Raw genomic sequence first — 26,921 nt, 5'->3', positions numbered from 1 at the left:
GAATTTTTCTGAAATTTGTTTTCCACTGAGTTTTCAGAGAAGAAGAGTGAATAAAAAAAACTGCTTTCAATCACTTAATAATATTTGAAACAGTTGCAAGATCTTTTAATTTATTTTCCTAGTTTCAGAAAAGTTTTATTCATTATACAATAAATATATGAATTAAACTAAACTTTCTGTCAAAATTTGTACCAAATTAGCTGTACATTATGTTGCTGCATATTACAAACAAAGCTAGTATCTATTTCAATAAGTATGATTATTTTTTTGTTACGCCAAAGTTTGTTAATTTTTTAAATTTTAGTCAGTATATGGTCAGTATTTAGTCAGTATTGGTCAGTATTTTATAATTTTTGGTCAGTAAAGTCAATATTTTTGATCCTCCAAACAGTTTTACCCCCTGCTCTTGTCAATTATTTGAGGAAACGAGTCCATTCCTTAAAAGTCCATTCCTATTTTTGAGATTTAGCTGCCAGAGCTGCAAGTATACTGTTCTATAATAGTGTCCCTTTCGATGATATTAAAAACGCCATCGTTGTAAGCCTTAACACGTATTGGCAGCGCGGACCTGGAATTCAGAAATCCAAAATAAATTGCATTCGATCCAGCCCTCCACTAGAGGTTTCGGGTCATTACAAATCACCAAGATAGAACAAGCCTTATTAGCTCAACTTCGCATTGGACATACCAGATTCACCCATAAATATCTCTTATGTCATGAACCATTTCCAACATGCATTACATGTGATGTAAATCAGACAGTGTTGCACATTTTTTGCAACTGTCCAAATTTTAATCAAATACGTTTTAAATATTTTAATAATTTTAGCCCATCTTTGCATGAGTTGCTGGGGGAGTCACCCCATTGCAATTTGTACTCCTTCCTCCAGGAAATTGGATTCTCCTTTTTAATTTAGTGTTTGTCTCGTCAATATGTGAATATTGTTTCGTCCATTTTGTCTTTACCTTCAAATTGTTTAAATGTTTTTAACGTTTATATGTTTTTATCGGCTGCCCTTTTTTAATACTAGTACTTGAAGTTTTTTCTTCTTACTTCTTCAAAATATTATTACTTTTACTTACTTGACTTTGTTCTTGAATGAAAAATAAATAGTATATAATAAAATATTGTTTGGCGCAGTATAGCCCTCAAGCGCTCTTGCGCCATAAAAATCAAATCAACCAACTTATTTTCGAGTTTAGCAACATGTTGACGATATGAAAAAAAATGTACTCTCACTATATTTTCGCCATGTTATTATTTAGACCTGAAAGGTTTAAGTTGCAGTAATAACTGCATTGATTTGGCGAAAAAGTAAAAATGACTAGCATCGAATTCTGTACTGCAAATTTAATCTCGCCAATTTTCAATTGAAATTAATTATAGAGGTCGTTGTCACCTCTGACTAGGGCTCGACCGATGGCATTTTTTGGCCGATGGGCCGATGCCGATTGTTGGCCGATTGTTCAAAAATGGCCGATGGCCGATGGCCGATTGTTTTCCTCCAAATGGCCGATTGCCGATGGCCGATGGCCGATGCCATTGGCCGATGTCAAAAAAAAAAAAAAATCTAACAAAAATAAACTGATAAAGGATCTTAAAGGATCATTGATTCATTTCACTTTACTTCTTTTATACGAATAAGGAACTGTAATCACAAAAAAAAAAAAAAATCAAAAAAATCAGATTTTGACCTAAATTTCAATTTTTTGATCACCCAATTTAAATTTCACACGTTTTTTCGGCACATCTGTCCATGCATATGTACCTAACAACATATAGATGACCGAAATATCCATTTTGAACGCCTCCTTAATTAATTATCGCAAATTCTCTTGTGATGTCTTCATGCGCGTAAACTTGCGTCACTCAAAAACGTTATGAAATAGTAAATTCAAAACTCATACGTACGTAGTATGATCTAAAAGTTCGAGGACAAATTGTATATAACCTTACCCTGAATAGTTCACAATACCGAAGTACATCTATCTACAAAATAGTCACCTTGAAGGACTAGGCACTTCTGCCAACGTTCGTTTAGCTTTTAGAAGGACTCCTGGAAGACATTTATTACAACCTCCTGTAAGGTCTCTTGCGCTGCTGCTTTAACTTCATCGTGGGGAAGAAGGCGACTTTCATGTTGAGAATGCACGGTTCGATTGGTCAATACTCTGATATGACAAACAAATAACATAACGTTTCGTCGGACTTTGCTCCGTGTGACTTTTACCTGTCCCGAGCAGAAAAACATTTGCATGGACGCCGCTTTCTTCCGTCAGGAGATGACAAAACTGTATCACAGAAGGTAGCGAAAAATGGCTTCCAGGAGTGCTTCCAAAAGTTATATGATACTGGCAGAAGTACATAGTCTCTCAAGGTGACCTTTTGATAGGGGATGTACTTCGGTAATGTTAACTATTTTGGGTAAGGTTTTATACAGCTTGTCCCCCGAACTTTTGGATCTTTGGATCGTACTACGTACAATCTGTATAGGGTGTAGTTATGCTTCTCCTTTTTTGACTGCTGTATGATGGAAGACAAAGAACAAGAGCAAAAAAAAAAAAAAAGAAAGAAAAAATAAATAAAGGAAGAAAAGCAAAGAGTGTTTAATAACCAATTGATTTGTTTTTAATTGAACATATAACTGATTTCAGTAATATTATAATAATGTATCGATTTAGGTACACTAAACATAGTTAAAAAGCATTAAATTATGTTGTTTAATCATTCAAAAAAATTAAGAATAAAACTATGAAACCGTCAACAAATTACGCAATTAAAGTGTAAAGATTGCACAAGACATTTTTAGCCATCAAATTAAACAAAAAGGTAACAGATGAATCACAATATTAAATCATAATAGGAATATTTTTATATTTATTTAAAATTTATGAACGGAAAAGTTTACATTTTTCATAAAAGCTATAACAGTGACATAAATTTTGCGAAAAAAAGAAATAGCCATGAAAAGAGCGAGGTTCTTAAAACGCATTCATAATAAATAAACTCAATATTTACACCAACTTAGTAGCTGAATATATATACTACTTGATCTGATGTTTGCACACGTAATATTGAACAATTTGATTGTTTAATCTCTTAGGAAGCATTACACACATGTTCAAATTAAATTTTTCAATTTAACAATAATTTTCTGAAATTTAAAAAATTGCATGATAGAAAATGCTTGAAACTTTTCTTAACATATTATTAATAATATAATGGAAGCGAAAATAACTTATTCATTGATTTTATATAAATACATAAAAATAGCTACTTACAACAGAAAAAAAATCGATCGCTATTAATGATTCAAAAAAGATGACGCATTACGAAATATAGGTGAAACAAGTATAAGAAATATGCAAAATTATATTTCTTGACCAAAATAAATAATCGCTAAATATTTAAAAAATGCTTGAGACGACGAGGGCGGGTTAGGGGGTCACCCTCTGACTTTGGAGTAACTCACAACATTAAACTTCGGCCTCATTTTTTTAGTACAGAACCGCTACCATCAACGTCTCGGAAGAGTTTCTGAATCTACTTCAGCACTTCTGAAGAAAAAATTTAAAAGTTCTTTTGATTTCCGAATTATGTCACCATTCAAAACGTCTTTAATCAATTTCTTACATCAATGCTCTAAATTCTTCCTAAACAGTAGATAAAGTTTGAAAAAAAATCTCTAATTTTATGAATGGTGTTAGTTTTAAACAACTCAGCAGAACAACTAGGGTTTAATTTCAGAAATTGATGGATTTGGAGGCGGGGCACGCAAGTAATCTCGGAAATACAAAAAATGATCGTAAAAAATAGAGTTCAAAATAATCATAAACATTGAGCAGAAAAACCTTCTTTAAACTTGCACATGAGTTTGTTTTGACGTGCAGTGGCGTATTTAAAATATAGCAAATGTTCCAATTGCACGAGAGGCCCCATAACCGTAGGAGTTACAAAAATGCTTATGATAAATGTTTTACAACTTTTGTGATAGAGAAATAGGGCCCCAAAATGTATTTCGACGGGCCTCAAACTTGTAACTCCGCCGAAGCGATACAGAAAAGATTGCATTACTGTGATTCATATTACAAATATCGAAAAATTAAAAATTACCGTCGGTTCTACGGGAATGTAATAAAATGACACAAAAACCGGTTTCGCAATTTCATATTTGTTTCCATAGTCTCCAATTCGGCAATATATCACCAAATGATTGTCAGTCTGAGACGCTATATTAGTTTTGCATTGAAATAAGTAATTAATAGCCACAAAAATGAGTAAATAGGCTTTTTAGAACACCCGATCGAATACAAAAAGGGAAGTGCACAACTGGAACGTACGCATACCCCACATGCGAAAATTTAGCCATACAGCTTACCATTTTTAAGTTATGACTTATGAGAGATACTTACGTACATCCAGCCGCAAGAAACAACGCAACAATTAACTTGTTTGGTACCTGAATGCAGTATTAAAAACTCTTTCAAAGGGTGACTAAAATAGAAATTCATACTGAAATTTAAGTAAGCAATTTTATATGAAAACAGTAACTTCCTTTACTTTGTATTAAAAAGTAAAACAACAATTGTCCTTTTTTTTTTCAAAAACATCGGCCAATTCCATCGGCTTTTCCATGTTTTTTAAGGCCGATGGGCCGATGTTTCCTGCAAGTTAGCATCGGCCGCCGATGCCGATGCCGATGGCTAAATTATTGAACCATCGGCGCCGATGCATCGGCCAGGCCGATGCATCGGTCGAGTCCTACCTCTGACTAATGCCTGCTGAAAGAAGTAAAACCAAGACCCACCAACTTACGTAGGATGTGAGCTGTCCATTGAGACATCTGCCTTGATCGCACGAAATTAAAATGCTTTACCTCTTTGACTAATTTCTTAAATTCCAAGGTGACGTTTTTAAGCTCTAGAATATGTGACGCATTACAAATTCCGTTCTTCAACTTTCCTCTTCATACCGCACCTTCACGAAATGGGACAACTCTGAAGGATCCAAGGTCCAACTTTTCATTCAGACTTTAAATGGAAACATCCCATTTTCCCCCTGAGGTTGATGTAGGTAGGTAATCGTACTATACACAATTAGTTTAGAAACTTAAGAAGTTCTACACTGTTAAAACTACAGGTTGCATTCGGCACCTTTCAGGTGTGAAACGCTTGTTCACCAGCGGCACCTAATACGGAGCCGAAATTGCACCTCTAGCTAGGGTGAAAAACAGGCACCTTTTAAAAAATAGGCAGCCGGGGTGAAAAGAAGGAGCCTTCGGAGAGAGAAATAGCACCCTTACTGTAGATCCTCCTCCCCCTCCCCCGTATTGCCGTATTGTGTGCGTTTTTGAATACAGTTGTGTTTTGATTCATGATAGTCTACGTTTTGCACACTTTTCACATTGCATGAATTCAGTACTGGAAATGATTAAAACTTGCAATTACAGCATTTGATCATATTTCAGAGTTTTCAACATAGTTAAGAAGTGCTCATTGCTTTAATTCACCTGATCGTTTTCTACATCAGTGTTTCTCAACCTCTTTTAACCCACGGGTCGGTAAAAGCAAATGATAAACATTGCGGACCTGTGAAATTTTTATCCTTTTCTTAAAAATAAATAAAATAAATAATAATAATTATAATAACTCTCGGGGCGGTAAAAAAAATTGTGAAAAAAATTCTGCGTACTGATGAGTTTTTTTTTTTTTTTTTTTTTTTACAAAGTAATATTAAAAATGAATAAAACAATAAATATCTACAGACTTTATTTGGTATCATAGAGTTGACACAAATATATTTAAAGTTAAAGACGAGTAATTATTTGAATAATCATAGTTAAGTTAATGATCATTTGTGAGAAATAACCGCACCGAAAGTAAAGTGTAGAGGTACTTATGAATTATTTACATAAAGAGCCAAAAATATTCTGGGATATTAAAGTTACGGAAAAACAAATTCGTTTCTCAAACGTTCAAAATTTCAATCAAAATAAAAAAATAAAATGCACATGAAATTTTTCGACAGTTTAAAAATGTAAAGAAATTCCTAACGCTATCGAAATATTAACCGCTAACAGGAAATGATTCAAATACTTGAGCGAAAAAGCAAAAGAAAAAGCTAGACGGAGAGAGATTTCTTTTTTATTTTTTGAGCTCGCTGTTGTGTAGTAATCTTCGAAGCACAAGAATCATTTTTATTTAGATTCTCACTTGTTGATTATTGATAATCTTATTGCGGTTATTATTTTGGTGATTAAATGTTGCTTATCGAGTACACAAGAAAATAATGATGTATATATATTTAGTAGCGTTTTGAATGATGGAAATTTCACGACAGTAACGGTAAACTGAAAATCAACAACTAACGGTACTACGGTACCGTAACGGACTAACGGTAACTGAAAAGCTTTAAACGTACTTTTAAATATGTTTGAAAGTCCTAAAAGCTACAAAGTCATCAAAAGCTGTACTTACTTGTTATTTTAAAGAATTATCCTAGAAAAGTTGAGATTTAATCCAATAGTGTACTTCATTCAATGTGAAGCCACGCATAGATGCAACCTATCATTCATCCGCCATATTGAAGTGGTTGAATGGTGAATGTATGCCGGAAGCGCATGCTCCAGCAAGTCATTTTGCGATTGCTTGCTGTTTTGGCACCCCGTCTACGATTGTCTGCTGTTTTCGCACCCCTGCTCTACTTCCTGGCTAGTATGGCACCCTTGGGCACCATGCTTTCACCTTAGGGGGAATATATTCACTCGTCTAGAACCTCTGGTTATAACAGTGTACGCCAACAAAATATATTCAATCCATGGCCCGAAGGCCGCATGCTACCAGCTAAATCATCCAATCGTAGTCTAAAATCATTTAAAGAGAAAAATCATAACAAAAAAAAATTTTCAAAATCTTATTTGTTCCCATTTAACCCAGAGTACAGTATGTATGGGATAAATGGAAACACTTCAAATGCACACCAAAAATAGTTAGGAAGGTGAAATTACTAAAATAACGTTTTTAGCAACTTATCACATGACAAGCAAAACTAGTTCAAACCAGTTACTTAAAGACAACGGGAGGTCGCTGTGAACATCCCTCACAGAGAGCTAGCTTCCTTACATATGACTTGAGTCCACTGTTGTAGTTGTGAAACAATATTTGGAGGGACTGACCAAAAAGGAAACTTGGTTTGAAACCAATTTGCATTAATTGTACAATAAGTACTGCCTGAGTCTTAAACAGTACTGCGACTCAATTATGATAACAATGAATATGGATATTAAATTCCTCATCCCACCCGATTCGACATCTTACTTTCCTCTAATCTATAATTTTAGGAATCTTGTTGCATAAAATGCTAATTAAGATGCCATTCTGCATTCAAACATTTCGATATTCTTGCAAACAAATCAAATTTCATGAAATTTTGTTTTTGAAATCATTAATTTGCATAAGAATGCATAAATGCATTCATGTGTGTATGTGCTTGTATGTTTAAAAAATATTTACTCTTTTAATTTTAGGCTAAACCTGGACTAGCTATGAATCTAATTTGCTGTGCGGTGCAACTTTTCATGATTAACACGCTTGGAGCTGCCATGTTCAACCTTAGAGAATTCCCTGATTGGGCAAACAGAACTCAAGTTTTCGTTGAGAGTGTCTCAAATTCAGTACATAATAGCACTTTCTTAAATATGACTCTTCCAAGCGTGAATAATCTGTGATGCTATTAGAATAAAACATAACATGTAACAAAATTGTTATTCATGTAGTCTATAGTAAACGAAGACCAATATAAGGGTGGGGGAAAAACATGTAGTTTTTAAAATTGGTACGCACGTACAGCTTCAAGTCCAAGTTAAAAAAAAAAAAAATAATTATATGCTTTTTGCAGAGTCCTAAAAATAAAGGGGAAAAAATAGAGTTTTTCAAAAACTCGTGAACTTTGAGACGTAATATCCCCCACCTATCATAGCCGTAACAAAAATAAAAACAGGATTTTAAAAATAGTTCTACGCTCTTTAAATTAATAATTGATGATTTTGCTAGAAAATAAAATATGTTTTAAAATACAGTCGACTCTCGATAACTCGTAGCCTTATAGATCGAATATTCCTTTATCTCGAAGTTTTTATTCGGTCTCAAAATAATTCAGTGTATTCAATACAATGTTGTCTTAATATCTCGAATGTACTCCTTTTAAGTCGATGTTTTCACTAGAGTTTTGTTTCCAATTTTTGCTTAAAAATGCAGCCAAAATAAGAAAAAAAATAAAAGCTTTTTTTTCCTTTAAGGGGTCATTCATTAATTACGTAAGGATGGTTTTGGCAATTTTCGATCCCCCCTCCCCCATGTAAGGGTACGTAAGATTTTTCAAACCCCTCCCCCTTATTCTTACGTAAGATTCCATTTCGTTTTTCAAAATAATAAAATAACGAATGTTACATCACTGGAATCGTTATTAAGTTCACTGTTATTGAATTAAACCTTTTTGTGTAAAGAAATATTTACCAAAAAAAATAAAGAGATAAAAAAAAGCTCATCCTAATACGTTTTTTACCTTTCAGACACAAATGAAGTTTAATGCCTGCCTCACTACTTGACCGCACAATTTCTGATATAAAATATCGACTTGGAAAATATTACGTAAGAATGAGTTTGAGTCCCCCCCCCCCAGTGGAGATTTTTCTAACCCCCTCCCCTCAGAACTCTTACGTAATTAATGAATGGCCCCCTAACACATTGCTTTGCTTATCAGTTTGTGTGAGAGGATAATTTCTTTACAATTTCAATAAATGCACACAGTGTTGTAAGATTACATGAGAAGTAGTCGATTGGGCTCCTTTTTCCCGTGGCTGACGACCTAAAATTTTATTGCTGGTTAATCTTTGAGAGACTGAAAATTCTGGGAGAAGTAGACTTCATTTTCTGGATGAGTCAAATAATCTACTTTCTCCGCTTGAGCTCAACTTATTTCTCCTACTTCAAAAAATGATGCAGTCTAGTGTTGTTAATCTACATATCACATAGACGAAATAATCTGTGAACCTGAGTAACATTGATTCAGTGGTAGCACTACATGAAAAAACAAGAGGAAAAGCTTCTCAATGTTATCCCAAAACAAATCCTGAAAAGAAGTGGGAAAAAGTAGAATAAAAAGCGCGCTGTAAGCCTATAAAAAGTCCTTTGCATAAAAACTGCTGTAAAATATTTGCTAACATGATGGTGGAAGATATGTTAAAAACTGTTGTAAAATATTTACTAACACGATAGCGGGAGATGTATTTCAATATTGAAAGGAATATTCGAAGAAATATTTTTTCCTTTCCTCTCGATCTGTTATCGCGTTGACTTTTCAACAGACAGAAAATGAAATGTTCGATAAGGGAGTGTTTATATTTACAGTACATATTTTATTCCCTTAATTGGATTTTATCAGAAAAATATCTACTGGCAGACAATTATTTGTCAAATATGTTTTTGTTGCAACACTATGCTACGGAAAATACATCGATTTTTATCTAAAATTTCGAAACAGTAAGTAGGCTTCGTTGTACCGGTCTCAACTATTTTAATACCATTAATATTTTGTATTTTAATTTATTGACAAACAGAGGGCTGCAAGTCTCTTATGAAATCTCGTAGTTCCATAATATTGCCGAAATCGTAGTTCAGAAAGTGTTACCTCAGCAATGCTGAGTAACTTTCAAAAGTCTACATTTTTTTTTTTTTTTTTCGGTTTTTATGAAGATTGGAACAATAAATTGAATTCCTTTCCTCAACTAAGCTCTTTCAGTTCACAATTATTTATATTTTCTTTATTTTTTGTTTAAAAAAAATAAAAAACTCTGTTTGCATTTTTTCTAACAAAAAATCCAGGGTACGTTGGTCCACTTTTCGAAGACCACAAAAACTAAAACATTTAAAAGGATTAGAAAAAAAAATATATATATTCTAGCAATAGCAGCAGTGAAGTTGAAGAAGGCCAAAATGTTTCTGCTGGTTCTTGCGCAAATACCATGCCCCCTCCCACCCCCCACCCCCAACACCTAGGGCGCACCCTCTCTAAATATCGCGAAGATCCCCATAAGCAAGAGCCCCCAAAAATGAGAAAAATACCCCTCAAAACACCCCCTAGAAATTTCAATGGTGACTGCGCCATGACCCCCTTTCCCCCCTTAGGTGGGAACCCCTGGTTCTGATATAAATAGCGGTGAAGTAAAAATTGGTCAGTTTGATACATATTTGGTTTTATTAAATACGTTATATTGGTCTTTTAAACTCCATGTTTTTCATTTTAAACACAAAAGAAAATTACGTTAGTCGCAATATTGCATCATACTTATGAATCATACTTATCATTAAAATTGTAACAGATGTGGTTTGCACAGTGCATAACAACGCACCTCGGGTCGGGTATACAAGGTTCTGTTAAAAAATTAATCTAAAAAGTTAATGAATTGAACATTTTAATCTGGGATGGGATGATGAGAAATATTTAATAGGGGAGGGGGACTTATGGTTTTAAATTGAACTGCTCATTTAATTTTTTGATGAGATAGAAAATGACAAGTAAAAAAGCGGTCCCACGTGCTCTGACTCCCAGCTATTAATCAGTAGATGTAAGGTTAGTTTCTATGTTGACCACTTTAGCAAGTATTTATTCTGTTTTTTGAGCAATCACGATTGCTTATTGCTATCATTTGACTGTTTTTGGCGTCCTATCATTTTATCTTCCCGCCAGCACCCTCCGCACCATCACCGTCGACCGGCTCCACACGATGCTGCTCCTCTAGCGATAGCCGTCTCCAGGTTGCATCAATGTCCTACACACACACGCATACATACACAACTACACACACACACGTACATACACACCACCACACACACATACACACACACAAACACATACACACACATACACCTACACATACACACACAAGCACATACACACACGCACACATACAGACACCTACACATACACCTACACACACACACACAAACACATACACACATATACCTACACATACACACACGCATACATACAGACATCTACACATACACCTACACACACACAAACACATACACACACAACTACCAACACATTCATGCCTGCACACAGACACAAACACACCACGCCTACATACACATATACATACCCCTACACACAAACATACATACCCCCCACACATAAACACACACGCCTACATACACACACTCGTGATTGCGAAAAACATACTTTGAATTCGAGATGTCAAAATTCAAATTTTTTTTTGAGCAATCACGATTGCTTATTGCTTTCATTTGACTGTTTTTGAGGTCCTTTGATTTTTCCCACCGCCACCCTCTGCACCATCACCGTCGACCGGGTCCTCACGCTGCTGCTCCTCTAGCGAAAGCCGTCTCCAGGTTGCATCCATGTCCTACACACACGTGCATACATACACAACTACACACACACACAAACACACATACATACAGACACTTACACATATACACACACAAAAACCTACACACACACACACACACAAAACTACCCACACTTTCATGCCTGCACACAGACACAAACACACATGCCTACATACACATACTCCATACACACAAACACACATATCCCCCCCCCCCCCACACACACTCGTGATTGCGAAAAACATAATTTGAATTCAAGATGTCAAAATTCATTTTTTTTTTTTTTTTTTTTTTTTTGAGCAATCACGATTGTTTATTGTTCTCACTTGACCGGCTTTGATGTTTGGTTCCTTTTTCAACTTGGACCAGCATCACCGCCCACCGCCTCTGCAGGCGCGGTTCTGGGCACTGCTTCCTGGAATTCGTTTCTCCTGGTCGATGGCGTCCATGTCGTACACACACGCGCGCTCATACACACACACATACACACACGCTCATACACACAAGCCTTAAGACACATACACACACACCTACGTACATACACAAAGGTCTACGCACACACACAAGCCTACACATGCACGCACGCGCGCCTACACATACACACACGCCTGCACGCACACACACAACTATACACACGTAACCGCCCAGGAGGAGGGGTAGGCTTGGGTGGGACAGGAGCTATTTTTAGAAACAATAGCCCCCAATGCGTAAGGCCCTGTCGCAGCTCGTGATTGCGAAAAACATAATTTGAATTCAAGATGTCAAAGTTCAAATTATTTATTTATTATTATTATTTTATTTTATTTTGAGCAATCACGATTGCTTATTGCTTTCATTTGACCGTCCTTGATGTTGTGGTTCCTTTTCAAGCTTGGATCAGGCACACCAGCACCACCGGCCGCTGTCCTCTGCAGGTGCGGCTGTCCCCCGGTCCTGAGTTATTCGCTTCTCCTGGTCGGAGGCGTCCATGTCCTACACACAGGGCCGGATTAGCCATAGAGCAGAAGTAGCAAATGCTACGGGCCCCGCGCTTCTGGGGGCCCCGCGCCGTAAGAAAATTCCAAAAAAAAGAAAAAGAAAACTACTTTCCGTACTTTAACCCGTTGAAATTTCTCTCTACCTTTCTCTTTTTATTTATATTTAGCTTTTCTAAATGCTCATGTAAATTAAAAATCTTATTTTTTCGATAGATTGCTTTCCAGAAATTTCTCCCAACTGAAATCCTAAAAACGCAATTTTAGTTGATCTTTCTTAGTGGAAGGAGAAAAAGCTCCGTTGGGTCAGAAAAGTTTCAAAACTGACCTAAAAATTACAATTTTAGGTAAAGTTTGGAGAACGGAGAATTGGGTATTATCTGGATTTTTTTTTTTTTCTTTTTTCAAAATGAAGTCAATTTTGAGGTATCTTAGGAAATATAAGGGAGTTAGAGTCCTAAAACTTTCAGCTATTCAGGCCTTAAAAAAGAAAAGAAAAGAAAGAAAGAAAGTTTTAGTTGTTTCATAACAATAGAGGAAAGGGGAAGGGGTTCTTTCCTGAAATTGTGCTCAAAACTGAAGTCAATTTCAGGCTATCTTTGGGAGGAAAGGGTTTGAGGGATCAACCCATGGTATAGCTGAAAACGAAATTTCAAGCTATGTGGGAAGATTAGAGAAAGGGATGAGGGTTTGAACTCCCCCAGAAATAATTCTGACTTCAAGTTTCAAACCGTGGTTTTAGATTATCACTGGAGACGTTATTGGGGGGGGGGGCGGGGGGGGATACGGATTTGCTTCGCAAAATGTTAGAAACTGAAATCTTCAAAACGCAGGCTTTCTTGTTCTAACTTGAGGTAAAGAGTGATGCTTTGGAGCCTTTTCCCCCGAATGTTGAGAAGCTATGGAAGTAGGTGGGTATTCTCCTTTTGAATTTTTTTGAAATTAAAAAAAAAAAATTAAGGGTTTTCTCCAGAATTTTTCGGGATTCAGGCTCTAAAATCTCAAATTTAAGCAATTTTTGTTGATAGCAGGAGAAGGAGGATGCTGAAATTCTTAAAGCACAAATCCTAAAACCACATTTTAAGGCTCACTTTGGTGATGTTATAGACAAGAGAGGAAAAAGGGTTACCATCCAGAAATTGTTTAAAAGTGCTTTTTTCTTGAAGCTTTCGAAATTGAGTCCTGGAAAGGTAATTATTAGTCATCCTAAACCCTTTTTGGTTACTTAACTTAATGTCAATTTATCACCCTCAAAATTTTCCGCCCGTGACACGACCCGTAGATCCGGCACTGTAAACAACAATGAGCAAAATTAAGAGATCATGGTAGAAGAAAAGAAAAAGATTCTGAGACTTCACACTTATGCTGAGCGAAATAAATGAATTGTTAAGAGAATATTATTTTTTGATGAACTAAAATAATTATGTGTTGAAGAAAGACTTTAAATATCGTTTTAAATTTGTTCCTCTGAGTGGGAGGGAGCTAAAAAGCTGCCACTCATGCCCCGAACCTAACCCCTTTCTTTTGCATCACCAAAGATAGCCGAAAACGTTTTTTATTCGAACTTGAAATTCAGAAAAATTCAGGAAGAAAATTGTTTAACATAATCGAAAACCCGCTAAAACTGCTTTCTGGAACTTCAGTTTCGAAAAATTTTCATGGGTGTAATCTCGAGCCCGATCCCGTCCTATAACGTCTTCTAATAAAGTGGCCTACAAATGCGTATTTTGGACTATAATTTCGAAAAACTTTAATGGGAGTATACCTCTCCCCCTCCAACATTGTTAACATTGATCTAAAATGTACTTTTAAGACTTAAACTTCGAAAATTTTCCGGGTTGCCTCGGAGAGTGCCTGAACCCCATCCCATACCGAAACGTAACCCGCGATGGCTTATCTATCACGTTTTCAACAACTTCACTTTCGAGAAATTTCCAGGGTATGGCTTTCGCTAACTCCGCCCCAAAATCACCAAAGAACGTAAAAAAACACCATTTCAGAGTGTATAATTTCAAGAATTTTTGCTTAAAATTGTGTTTTTAGATTAATAACATAATAAATTCACAAATTTTCCAATGGGACCTCCTTGAACATCACTCTTTCCTCTCTCTACAACATCATTAAGGATAATCTACAGTTTTATTTAAGAGACTTCAATTTTAAAAAACTGCCTAAAAAGTCGCTGTGAACCCAAATTTTTTCCTTTGATCTTACCTAAAATAGGATGCAATCGCATTCTTGACTACAGTTTCTCCAAATAATGGCATCCGAATCTTCTCTTCCTAATATGATCAGGGGTCGTTAGAATTGAGTTTTTAGAATTGAAATATCGAAAATTTTCCGGGGGTAAGCCCCCGAACCCCCTTCCTTTTATATCGTCCAAAAAATGCATTTTTGGAATTAAAGTTAAAGACATGTAGTAACGGGAAGACGAGGGGCAATATAAGGGGATCATAACCATCGTAAAGCTCTAAAACTATATCCACATTTATGCATTCATGCATGTTATAAGTACACCTCCCGTCTCCATGAAGAAGTGCTATATTGTTTACTATATCATTCGAAAACGAGGGCCCCTTGGAAACATTTGCTACGGGCCCCGCGCTGGCGTAATCCGGCCCTGCCTACACATACGCACGCTCACACACATACAAACACACGACTTCACACACATACACTCACACACGCCTACGTGCATACACACAGGTCTACCCACACACACAAGCCTACACACACACAAGCCTACACACACACACAAGCCTACACACACACACAAACCTACACACACACACAACTATGACACGTAACCGCCAAGAAGAAGGGCAGGCTTGGGGGGACAGGAGCCGTTTCTAGAAACAATAACTCCAATGAGTAGGATTCTGTCGCAGTTCGTGATTGCGAAACACATAATTTAAATTCAAAATTTTGGAATTCAAATTAATTTTTTTTAAACTTTTTTTTTTGAGCAATCACGATTGCTAATTGTTTTCACTGGACCGTCCTTGAATTCCGGTTCCTTTTTCAACCCCACCGTCCTCTGCAAGCGCGGCTCCCTCCCGGTAGCTGCTTCTCCTGGGCGGTGGCGTTCATGTCCTACACGCACGCACGCACATACACCATACACACTCACACGCACACGGGTGCCTTTAGTCTACATAAACACAACTAGACACACGTACCGCCCAAGAGGAGGAACAGGCTTGGAGGGACAGGAACCGTTTCTAGAAACAAGTGAGTGGGGTAGTAACCAATGAGTAGGGTCCTGTCGCAACTCGTGATTGCTAAAAACATAATTTGAATTCAAATTTCAGAATTCTAATTAATTTTCTTTTTTTTTTTTCTTTTCTTCTAAGCAATTGCAGTTTGTTTTCATTTGGCCGTTGAATAAAAAGTGGTTTTTTCCACATTATATAAGAACTTTTTCATGCGTTGAAAATATGTTCTACAGATCATTCTAAAATCAATTCTTGTGAACACGGGGTTATAGTAGGCTCGCCAGACGTCCCGGATTTCAAGCAAAATCCCGGTGTACCGGCCGGATTACTTTTGGTCCCGGAAAAAGATAAATTTGATTAGATGATCAAAAAAGTCTAAAAATAATTAACTGTGAAGGATTATTTTGGATAATTATCCTTTGTCATTTGAAACATAGACTAGTAAAATTAATATTGCATCAGCTTGTGAGAATTTGTACAACAACATTAAAACCAAAAAAGAGTCTCTAAAAGAAAGTCCTAGTGAATGAAAAATACATGTAAATATTGTTCAAGTTTCTATTCCTCATTCAAAGTATTTCTTCTTACTGAAGTAACAAACAAATATTAACGTGTAAGAAATAAAATGTTTAAATTTATCTGCTTGTGTCATTCATTATTACCCCTGGTTTAGGCTCAAAATGAGTACTTATTCTTAGCATTGAGAATGAACTACACTCTAAAACACGATAAAAATCAGCCAGGGGTGTGTTTCCTTCACGGGTGTTTCTAATCTGAAGTTTCCAAAAAATTTAAGCTGACAACACATTCTAAAACCGAAAAATTATTTAAAAAAAAAAAACTTTTAAAATGTTTATTTTCAATAGTTTTTATTAGTGTATTTCAAAAGTTTTTACGGGGGGGGGGGGGGGGGGGGGGGGGGGGTCCGGTGTCCCGGTTGAACATTTCAGAAATCTGGCAAGCCTAAGTTATAGTATGTTTTACTAAGATAACTTAAAGCAAAAAGTCTTGAAAAACTCACAGCAGTATCAGTCCTAATTCCTGGCCTAACTTTTAGAGCAATGTACCATTTTATGTTCCTGTTGTGAGAACTTCTTTGTTTTAGCAGGTGTTGTATATGACTTTATCTCTGTCTTTTTCTTGTGAAAACATATTTTAAACTAACTTATAGACTAAACTTGATTATTGCAAACCATTATATGAAGAACATTCAAGTAAAATTATTAAATTTTGAATTTTTTTTATAACGAATTCTTTTTTTTTTGCAAGTTAGTTCTAAGGGCACTTGTGAAACACAGCATCTAATAGCTCATGTGAACAATATCCCCCTGTATTGTTAAATGTTAGTGCAGAATATTATAAGTGTTAAAAATGTGTAAATGTTTATTTTTTTCTATAAACAGTTTGTGAATTTATTGTTAATTATTATTATCATTATTATTATTAGATAGTTTTTTATTTAGCAATAAGTTACCGCCCCTGAGCCAGAGCTGAGTCAGAACTACATCCAATATACCTGACAACCCGATCACCACATCCAGAGACTGCAATTTCTTTCTTATTAGAACTCTTCAGTCAGGATTAGTAAATAACCGAGCTGGAGGCAGATGTCATATCATTAAAGCTAAGAGTGCCAGCAAACTGGTACATAAAGTAAATTTATGTCACCAGTATCCGCATGGTGCGGTTCGAGACGTGAATTGAAAGCAAAGCTTGGGTATTTAGCAATAAGTTGCAGCCCCTAAGCCAGGGCTAAGGCATAACTACATGTAATTTACCAGACAGCCCAGGCTGTCTGGTATATTGTATGTAGTTCAATGAGGGGTAGTTGCAATGAGATGACATCCACCTCCAGCTCGGTTATTCACTAATCCAGACTGCTAAGTTCAAATAAGAACGAAACTGCAGTCTCTGGATATGATAACCGGGCTGTCTGCTATGTTACATGTAGTTCTGGGGGGGGGGGGCTTAGCCCTTGCTTATGGGTAGGTAACTTACTGCTAAATACCCCAGTTTTGCTTTCAATTCATGAGTCGAACCGCATCATGCTGCGGACACTCGCTGGTGAGATAAATTGACTTTATCTACACTGTAAAAAAAATCCGTTAAATTTACGGAAAAAAACTGTCAGCCAGGACGCCAGTTTTCTTCCGTTTATTTTACAGAAATCTTCCGTATTTTTATTATTTATTCAAGCTGATTTATTATTTTATGAAGATTAAAAAATGAAACTATGCTTTCATAAATACATTTCAATATTTACTATACTACTACGAAATACATGTATACAAAGGTACATTTCCGAATATGCCTCAGTAACAGATGACAAAAAAACATAATAATAAAATATTGATTAGGATGCAATGAAATGGAAGTTGCAAACGATTTAAGACTTACTCGCTTTAAATAAATATAAGATCAAAAACTCGAGCACGAGAACCAAAATCCAAACACGCGGGCGAAATTTCGAAGATTCGAAGAAAAACAAAGTATTACCGGTTCCAGATTCAAAAAAACAGAGAAATCCTGTATTTTATTAAGAACAGTTTTTTTTCTGTAAAAAATACGGATAACTTCTTCAAAATTTACAGTTTTTTTTTACAGTGTAGTTTGTTGGCATTTTGAACTTCAATGAGATTACATCTGCCTCCAGCTCGGTTATTCACTCTGCCAATGCTTTTCAACTGGTGTGCCTCGGCACACTGATGTGCCAGTACAAGGTCCTTACATTGTTAAAACTACAGGATGCATTCGGCATCTTTCAGGGAAGAAACGCTTGTTCACCAGCGGCATCTAATACGGAGCCGAAATGGCACCTCTAAATAGGATGGAAAACAGGCACCTTTTAAAAAATAGGCAGCCGGAGTGAAAAACAGTAAATACTAAAGACGGTAAAAACCATGCTAACCCTGCCTCGAAGTAAGTCCGGTTGATTTATAGAAAAGCTTAATAGACAATCCATTTCAGTTCATAGGAGCATTTTCCACACCTGTAAAGATTGTTGCAAAGACAACATAGAAGTTTTGAAAGACAGCAGATTTCCTTCGAGCTGTTGGAGTCAAAATAAGTACTGCGAAATTTGATAATGACTCGAACCTGGAATTGTCTACTTTGAGATATGTTATTTGCTCCTCTGCATTGTAATAACCAGGCTATTGAAAAACAAAATTGAAATGTTTTAGAATGATACGTAAACACACACTACAGAAGCTCCTGAACTTAGAAAAAACACTCTCTATGTACACTAGGGTGGATCGAAAAAAATTGTTTTCCGAATTTCAAATCGGCAAGGATGAGAAAAGTTGTCCACAAGGACTAAACAATTGCATGTGAAATTTCAAATTGGTCAGATAATATCTTCATGCTCCGCAAGGCGGTCAAAGTTCGTAAATTGAGCCCAAAAATGCATTTTTTCTCCTTTACGAAAACATTTATTTTTAAAAACTTTTCAAATCGGTCAGGGTGAAAAAGGGTATCTAATGCGGTGAAATACTCTAATGTAAATTTACATTACACTCCGATAGAATTTTCATGCACCTCATGGCGGTTGAAATTCGCAAATCAAGCCCATAAATCACGGGACGCAGGAGCGTCTCTGCCTCCAAGAAAACCAAACGTCAGCAGCCAACAAAAGCAAATCCACCGCCAAGAAAGACGAAAGAAAAAACGCGACTAAGGAACAGTTTACACGACAGAACAAGTTGGGGTTTTTCTGGATTTTCACCCCTCTGTATCTCAGCCCCATGAAGACCCCCGGAGTTGATTTTTGGTATACCCAATCTCTAGTGGCCCCTGACGACATAAACCGAAATACAATCCCCAGGACCATCAGGGGGAGGAGAAATTCAATTTAGAATATCGCTGTTCAAAAAAGTTTTCGCTTTCTTTGAAAGGGCTACAGCCTAGACGAAAAGACGAATCAAGCTGAAATTTTGCACACACATTTCTTGTGCCCTACTGATGTGCCTTTTGACTCCCCTCCCCCTACCCCCTCGTTTTTACCCCCCAAATTGTACCTTCCCGGGGTTCTGTCACAGCCCCCCCCCCAGGGGCTGTGGTAATGATTTTTTGTATACGTATTCTTCGGGGGGCCATTGAGTACATATACAAAAATTCAACCCCCAGGGACATCAAGGGCTGGAGTAATTAAAGTTTGAAAATCACTAATTTCCCCTAAATTCTTATGTACTGACTCTCAGCTCATAGGGTTTGCTAATCTCTGACTGCAATTGCAAGGCTAAAACAGATCTAAGATCTAACAGTTAGTCAAAAGTTGGCTTAGAAAATGAAATTCAATCAAGATCAATAAAACAGATCCAACAGTTGCAACTAGACGTTACACCGCGGATATCACAAATTTGCCACAGCGACTGCGCATGCGCGCGGATCATTTGGGCTTTCTGTTTTAAGATTCTATGTTTGTTTATATTTAAATATTTAAGCATAGAAACAAATTAATGAATGAAATTAGAATACAGTCCCCCCCCCCCCCCCCCCCCAGTTTCGCTGATACGAAAATTCCTTCCTTCCTGTTTTTCAGTTTTGATATATTTCAGGGGAAAGAATTCTTAAATGTCAGTGAAACTAGGGTTAAATATTAGAATATTTTGCGTGACCTATTATATGAAACTGTACGTTTATGCATATGATACATCTTAACTTTATAATTGAAAGCGAAAAACAGCACTTATTTATTGTTTTGCTTATTTTCTAAATTAATGCCTTTTTTACAAACATAACACATTATGAATTGAAAATATATGAAATATGGGTGTGACATCATTTGTGCTGTAGTAGTACCCAATTACTTCTTCATTGTCAATCAGGACTGTCGAATTCATTTCGGAAAGAGGAAGTGAGCGATCCTTTCGAGTCAGTTTGATGTTTGTAAACGGCAAGTGTTTCACTTTTTGCCGTGAAGGTGCGTGTTTGAAATTCTATAACTTTTGATTGGTTGAATTAAATTTAACAAAATAGCATATCAAATTGAAGGAAATTTAAAGCTCTACAACTTTGTCCTTCACAAGTTTTTTTTTGAATACTGATCCTGGGAGGCAGTAAGAGCAAATGTATGACAAAAAAGAGAGATTTTTCCGAAAATTGTCGATTTTTAATGATGGGTACCTGGAAAATTATTGGAAATTTGACAAATATGTGAAGAAACAGTTTTATAGAAACTTTATTTAGCTTCAATTTTCATTTTGAACACATTTTTTTCCACCGTTTCCGACATGCATTAAAAAAACCCAAAATTTGCTTCCACCTCTCTCCCACCTTTAGTTCACTCCCCAGGGGCGGAGACTTTCAGAAAGTTTACTTACTAACTACCCCTTACAATATTCTGAAGCCAAAAGTTATCGCATATTCCATGCACGCTACAATATGTTCATTGACTGGACTATTTCCATCGCTCGTTCTGACGTCACATGAATGACACAACTTAGTGGGAAAAAAAAAAGAGAAATCTTTCAGATGGAGACAATCTATGATCAATCAAACTAAAATAGGGTTCAAAGAGCATTCTTCCGGTTTTTTGGCTCCATTTTCGTGCTACGTTCTCTCTGCGATCGGCAGGGAAACCTATTCTCACGATCTCTTCGCTCGTGATGTCCGGCAGCTGTCTCCGATTCTGCCGCAGGATTAACGTTAGGCTCTGCATCTATGTCCTCAGCATCCTCCTCCCGTTTGCCCTGTCTCCATTAGCGGCCTCGACCCACAAGGCAAGTAAGTCTCGCTTCATTCCGTGTCTCACGTTCCAAATTCTACAAAAAAAAAAAAAAAAAAATAGGAACGTTTGTTCTGTCCTTCTGCAAATTCATAAAACAGGAAAGGAGGAAGCTTGGAAGATAGTAATTACAATTGCTTGAGTAGGGTAGCTCTTGGGCCATACCCAGTAGGGCATGTCATGCTTTTGTGGGGAAAAAAATACACAAGGGAGACTATGGATACTTGATCCCAGGGAATACATGATCCCACAGCCAAAAATGTATTAAAATCATTAAGTAGAGATTTGAAACCTGACAATTATGTTAAAGTTATACTTGTACATAAAAACTGGCAACACTTTGTTTTTTTCAACCATTTTGTTTTAGCTCAAGAAATGATTGTCTGAATGTGTCAAGGGGAAACTTTTTTTTATGAAGGCATTCTGAAGTTTACATTATCCGTTATATAAAGCTTAAAAAAGTACCGAAGTAGTATAGACAGTCTTTAATAATTGAGACATATTTTTAGCAAATTGCCACTAGTTGTTAATAATAGAACAAGTATGTTTGAAAATCTCGTATTAGGGATACATGATCCCAGGGATCAAGTATCCATATGACAATGTAAGCACAATGAAAACAATATAACTGTTTACTTAGCTGACATTAACTATAAACATTCAAAACCATGTAACCATAATAAAATTTATCATGGTATGAGTGATTTAAACAATCACTGCAGTAAATATGCTAAACAATTAAAATATCAGTTCGCACTTGTAACCCACATAACACATCAAACATGTAAACATAAACTAACTCTACAGATGAATTATGCTCTGATCAACCAAATGAACTAAAACTAGTGTAAATAGATGTCAAATCTTTGTTTGAATGAAAAAAAAAGATTCTGCTATAGTTTGACTTGCAACAAAAAAGTGAGTTGCCCATAATGAAGACCCATTAGGATAGGAAGTTGGATTTCTAGAGTTTGAAATAAATTTTCTATAGCGAAAATTTAATAAATACGCTTAATCAATCCATTTTCCTAGAAAAATTGACAAAATGAAGCTGCACACATCCAGTTGGGTTGAGCGGAACTTTAAGAACTACAACAAACGAATCGTTTGCATTTGACTTTTCAGGTTTTGAAAACATGTGCTAGGTTTTCTTTTCTTTATTATGAATACACTGATATTTATAGTTTTCTTTCCTCTTTTTAAAAATTAATTCAATTGAAAAAGCTCTTAACTTTATTATTGCAATACAAAAAGCAAATTAGTTTATTTTTGTGCTTGTCATCCTATTTTTCTTATTTGTTGTGATTTTAGCTTCATTACGCTACTTAAAAAAAACGTTAATTTTTATTTATAATATATATATATATATATATATATATATATATATATATATATATATATATATATATATATATATATATATAATATATATATATATAGAGAGAGAGAGAGAGAGAGAGAGAGAGAGAGAGAGAGAGAGAGACTACACAACTATATTAGAGAATAAGTAAGTGATCAAAAGCATTATAAGTTCATTACAATTATGAACATTATTTTTACAAATATCCTAGCAGAATATAAAACAATGTTATTTTGTGTTCACATTATTATAATCTAATAAAGAAAATCAGAAATAGTGTTATTTTTTAGAAACATTATGTAGAAAACTAAAATCCATAAATAAATTGCAGATCTAATGAAAAGTCTATGTATTTCCTCAGTGGGATCAAGTGTCCCCCATGAAGGGATTGTGTATCCCTTGATGTGGGGATACATGATCCCTTAATGATATTATTGAAAAAAAAATATTTTACCAAAACTATATGTTTAATTTCAACTAAAAAAATACTGTCAGATAAAGGAGAAAATACCTTTGTTCACGTATTTAAAATAATAATAATAATAATAATAATATTAAATTGATAATTTGCAGCAGAGAAAAAAATTGAAAACTAAAGTGGGGATCAAGTATCCCCAGTCTCCCTTATAAACATTGACTTGCATATTTTAATGTATTTGCACATGGGATAATTTCTGGTGCTATTTTTTTTAATATTAAGGCATGTACCGGGAAAGCTTAATTAAAAATGCTCGATAATGCTCATATTAGCCATACTGCTTGTGACCTTTTTCTTAAATGTCCTACACATACATTTATAATCAAATTAAATCCTTTACGTAATAAGTAAGAAGGACGATAAATGTAAACAAAGAATACTTTAGCTACTGCTAGTAGTACAGTACCAATAGTTTACGATAATTCGAAACATTTGGACAGCAGGGTTGGCAGCAAAATGAATATTTTCGTTAAGCAATATATGACAGCAAACGAAAGTTGTGTTTTTGCATCCTAAATGTGTGCTTCTTCTTTTATAGTCCAGGAATATTATTTTTCGCAATAAATGTGCACTACGTAGCTCTTTGTTGAAAATGCAAAAATATTTTAGTGCCGCCACAAGGAGGTGGCTGCACTTCATAATCCACCCTGCTTTTCCCACAGTGTTGCCAGATGGTCAAATCTAGATTTCCCCAATTCCCTTCCAAATTTTCCCCCAAAAGCGATGTTTTCTATCAAAATTCCCCAAACTCAAAAATTATTTTTCCACTATTTTTTTTTTCATAAAATTAATCAACTTCCTCTGATATTTTTGTCTCTTGAAAAATTTTTTTTTCCCCAAGTAGCCAAATTTTCTTATAAAATTCTCCAACTTTTTTTTTCCCTCTCATTTTCGCTTTTTTTTTTTTTTTTTGTCTTTATCCTTTTTTATCTTTACTAATAATAAAGCTGAAAGTCTCTCTCTCTGTCAGGATCTCTGTGACGCGCATAGCACCTAGATCGTTCGACTGATTTTCATGAAATTTGGCAAAGAATCAGTTTGCAGCACGAGGGTGTGCACCTTTAAGCGATTTTTCGAAAATTCGATTTTGCTCTTTTTCTACTCCAATTTCAAGAACATTTTCCCGAGCAAAATTATCATAAGATGGACGACTAAATTACCAAGTTATCATAATGTGGAATCGTAACGTGGGCAAGCCAATTGGCGAGAAATTCATCATGCATTATTTGTAAACATACAGGGGAAACAAAATACCTTTTAATTTTTCTACTACGGGCAAAGCCGTGCAGGTGCTACTCGTCATAATTAAAGGGTGTCCCAAAATTAACGCAAGATTTTAATTTGCCACAATTTTTGCTGTGAATTGTTGGCAGCCACGGAAAAAGAACAATTTGACAGCTGGGAGTTTAGGGTTAGTAAAAATGGAGTGTTATGCTATTATACAACCAGCGAAACAATTCAATCACTGCATAAGGAATTTCCTGTTCGTGTACTCTCTCGTTTCGGTGATAAGAATTGTACCCTAGATCGTGTGATTTTACATCATTAGACTTAACTAACCCCTCAACTCAACTAACCCCTATGGGGTCATTTGAAGTCAAACGTCTATGTCAGCAATCCCACAACCACCTGCGCATTACCTAATTGCGATATCGAGCGCCAATAACAGTAAACTGCTTGACCCGCCCAAACTTTCATTATTTTTCAAATAATTGTTCGATAATGAAAACGCATTATAGAATCGAAAACGCTCCATTTGTAATAACCCTAGACCCTCAGTTGCCAAATTGTTCTTTTTTCAAGATTGCCCACAATTTATTGCAGAAATGGCGGCAAATTCAAATTTTGCGTTAATTTTGGGACACCCTTTACAAGCGATTGACCGAGAGATAAGAAATAGCCAAATTTTTTTTCTACTCGCATTTACTACTCTGCTTCTGTATGTGCATTTAAACTATGATTTTTGTATATATTTATCCAAGAACATTCTTCATCACACTTATTTTTGCCTGTTTCACGTATCAACTAGTAACTCACGCAAAACTATTAATGCAAATTCTGTAGCATAATATTCCACATAATACGAAATGTGAATTCCATAAAGTTGAGCAAAGCTAAACCAACGCTGTTTGATACAAAAAATGTAACTACCAGATGTCAAGAAGCAAATTTAATCACAATTTTTTTCCCCAGGTTTTCCCCAAGAAAAATTTTTTTTCCCAAAGAAGTCCCCTCAAAAGCCATTTCCCAAAAATTTCCCCAGAAAGCACCAGATTTCCCCAAAATGGGGAATTTTCCCCCCAATCTGGCAGCACTGCTTTCCCATCCCCCCCAACCGAAAAGGATAATCACTGCTGGATTTATATATTCTTGTAATATAATTTACATTTACCCTTACAATTTTCATCCAATTTCTGAGTTTGAATAAAGGTTAGAAGTTGGACTTATGACTCAGTTTTGGCATTGATGACCGTGAGTATAAAGTTGTTCTTATAGAGTGCTGGTAAAAAAAAAAAATGCATCACCGTCGCATTTTCACAACAATGGGATTATGTGAGAAGTTTTGATCGATCGATTAACGATGAATGTATGTGAAATTTAATTCTGCAAAACTTGTGAAATAAACATTTAACAGCAGGAATCCGATAATTGTTTTCGTAGATTTGGGCTGTTTCCTGGCTAAGGCAAACTGCTGACCCCATGCTCATTTTTCCATTTCTGAACCTGCGTGTGAGTTTAGAGAAAAAAAAAAAATATTTAACCCCATTTCAATTTAAGTCTAATGGCAGGATAAAGGTTTTTAAATTGTTACTTACCAATTTTGCCCTACGGCACGGAGCAGAATCATCCTGGAAAATGACTTTTGGAACTGAAGTAACGTGATCCCGGAGAGTAGGAAGCAATTTCTCCTCCAAAATGCCAATATACTAATGACCGTTTACTGTTCCTTGCACAAAGTGAAGCCCACCACAACTCCTTGATCAGAAATACATCCTCAAATCATCTGGGATACGGGATCCTTGACTGTGTGTTGCATGCAGTCGGGATGATTATTCCTCTCCTTTGCGGCGCGGGTGATGCATTTTTTTTTACCACCACTATAAATCCATCTCGTGCCCTGAAATGCATTTCTGCAGATTCACTGACCAGTGACCAAATTCCGCAGTCCTTTCAACAACCTGAGGGTGATGCAGGTATTTTAAGACTGCATACTTAAGAATATATACTTTCAGTACTTCAAGAAGTGTCAAAAAATCCTTGTCTTTCACGTTATCATCGACAGAGAGGAAAGTGAACAAGTTGAACACTCAATTTTATTCTTGTAGTTCGAAGCTTCAAAACTTGATATTGGTGGAACAAATTCTCTAAGAGCTATAAAATTGTTTCCTAATGGTTAATCCTTTGCCTCGTATGCCCTTCTTTAATCCAACTCCCTTACATTTTGACGGTTGTCCACTGCCATGACCAGTTACAAGTTCTCAAAAATTGGCGAAGTAGCCATCCCTTGAATCATAGCACACTTTAACGAACGTTAATGAGTGAAATGTCATGGATTTTTGACAGCAAGATCATAGTCTCATTTTCCTGTCTGTGTTTCAATGACATCGTCAAACAGGTAGTTTTGCTAAAATTTTAGCTCAGTGTTTAAAACTTCGGTTTCTTCCGATCGAGTTCTGTCTAAGTGAATAGCAATTTTTCAAAATCAGTTGAAGCGATAATCAATAATTTAATGAAAGTTCTCATTTTGTACACCGGC

General features: G+C 35.8%; 2 protein-coding genes across 4 annotated transcripts in view; both read left to right on the top strand.

The window, feature by feature from the left end:
* The window catches only part of LOC129217366 (Na(+)/citrate cotransporter-like), a 111,161-nt gene extending 103,411 nt beyond the window's left edge, over positions 1 to 7,750 (top strand). For all 3 annotated transcript variants that reach the window (XM_054851672.1, XM_054851664.1, XM_054851656.1), the window contains one exon: positions 7,527 to 7,750. In XM_054851672.1, the coding sequence (XP_054707647.1) occupies positions 7,527 to 7,727 (201 nt within the window). In that variant the 3' untranslated portion in view covers positions 7,728 to 7,750. The remainder of the gene's footprint in view (positions 1 to 7,526) is intronic.
* Positions 7,751 to 21,194: 13,444 nt separating this feature from the next.
* The window catches only part of LOC129217346 (Na(+)/citrate cotransporter-like), a 54,469-nt gene continuing 48,742 nt past the window's right edge, over positions 21,195 to 26,921 (top strand). The window contains exon 1 of the mRNA XM_054851633.1: positions 21,195 to 21,321. Within this exon, the coding sequence (XP_054707608.1) occupies positions 21,208 to 21,321 (114 nt within the window). The 5' untranslated portion in view covers positions 21,195 to 21,207. The remainder of the gene's footprint in view (positions 21,322 to 26,921) is intronic.

The sequence above is a fragment of the Uloborus diversus genome, chromosome 1 (genome assembly GCF_026930045.1).
Source record: "Uloborus diversus isolate 005 chromosome 1, Udiv.v.3.1, whole genome shotgun sequence".
In the NCBI taxonomy this organism is placed as follows: Eukaryota; Metazoa; Arthropoda; class Arachnida; order Araneae; family Uloboridae; genus Uloborus; species Uloborus diversus.
Note: the sequence above shows the minus strand (reverse complement) of the source record. Positions and strands in the feature narration are given on the sequence as shown.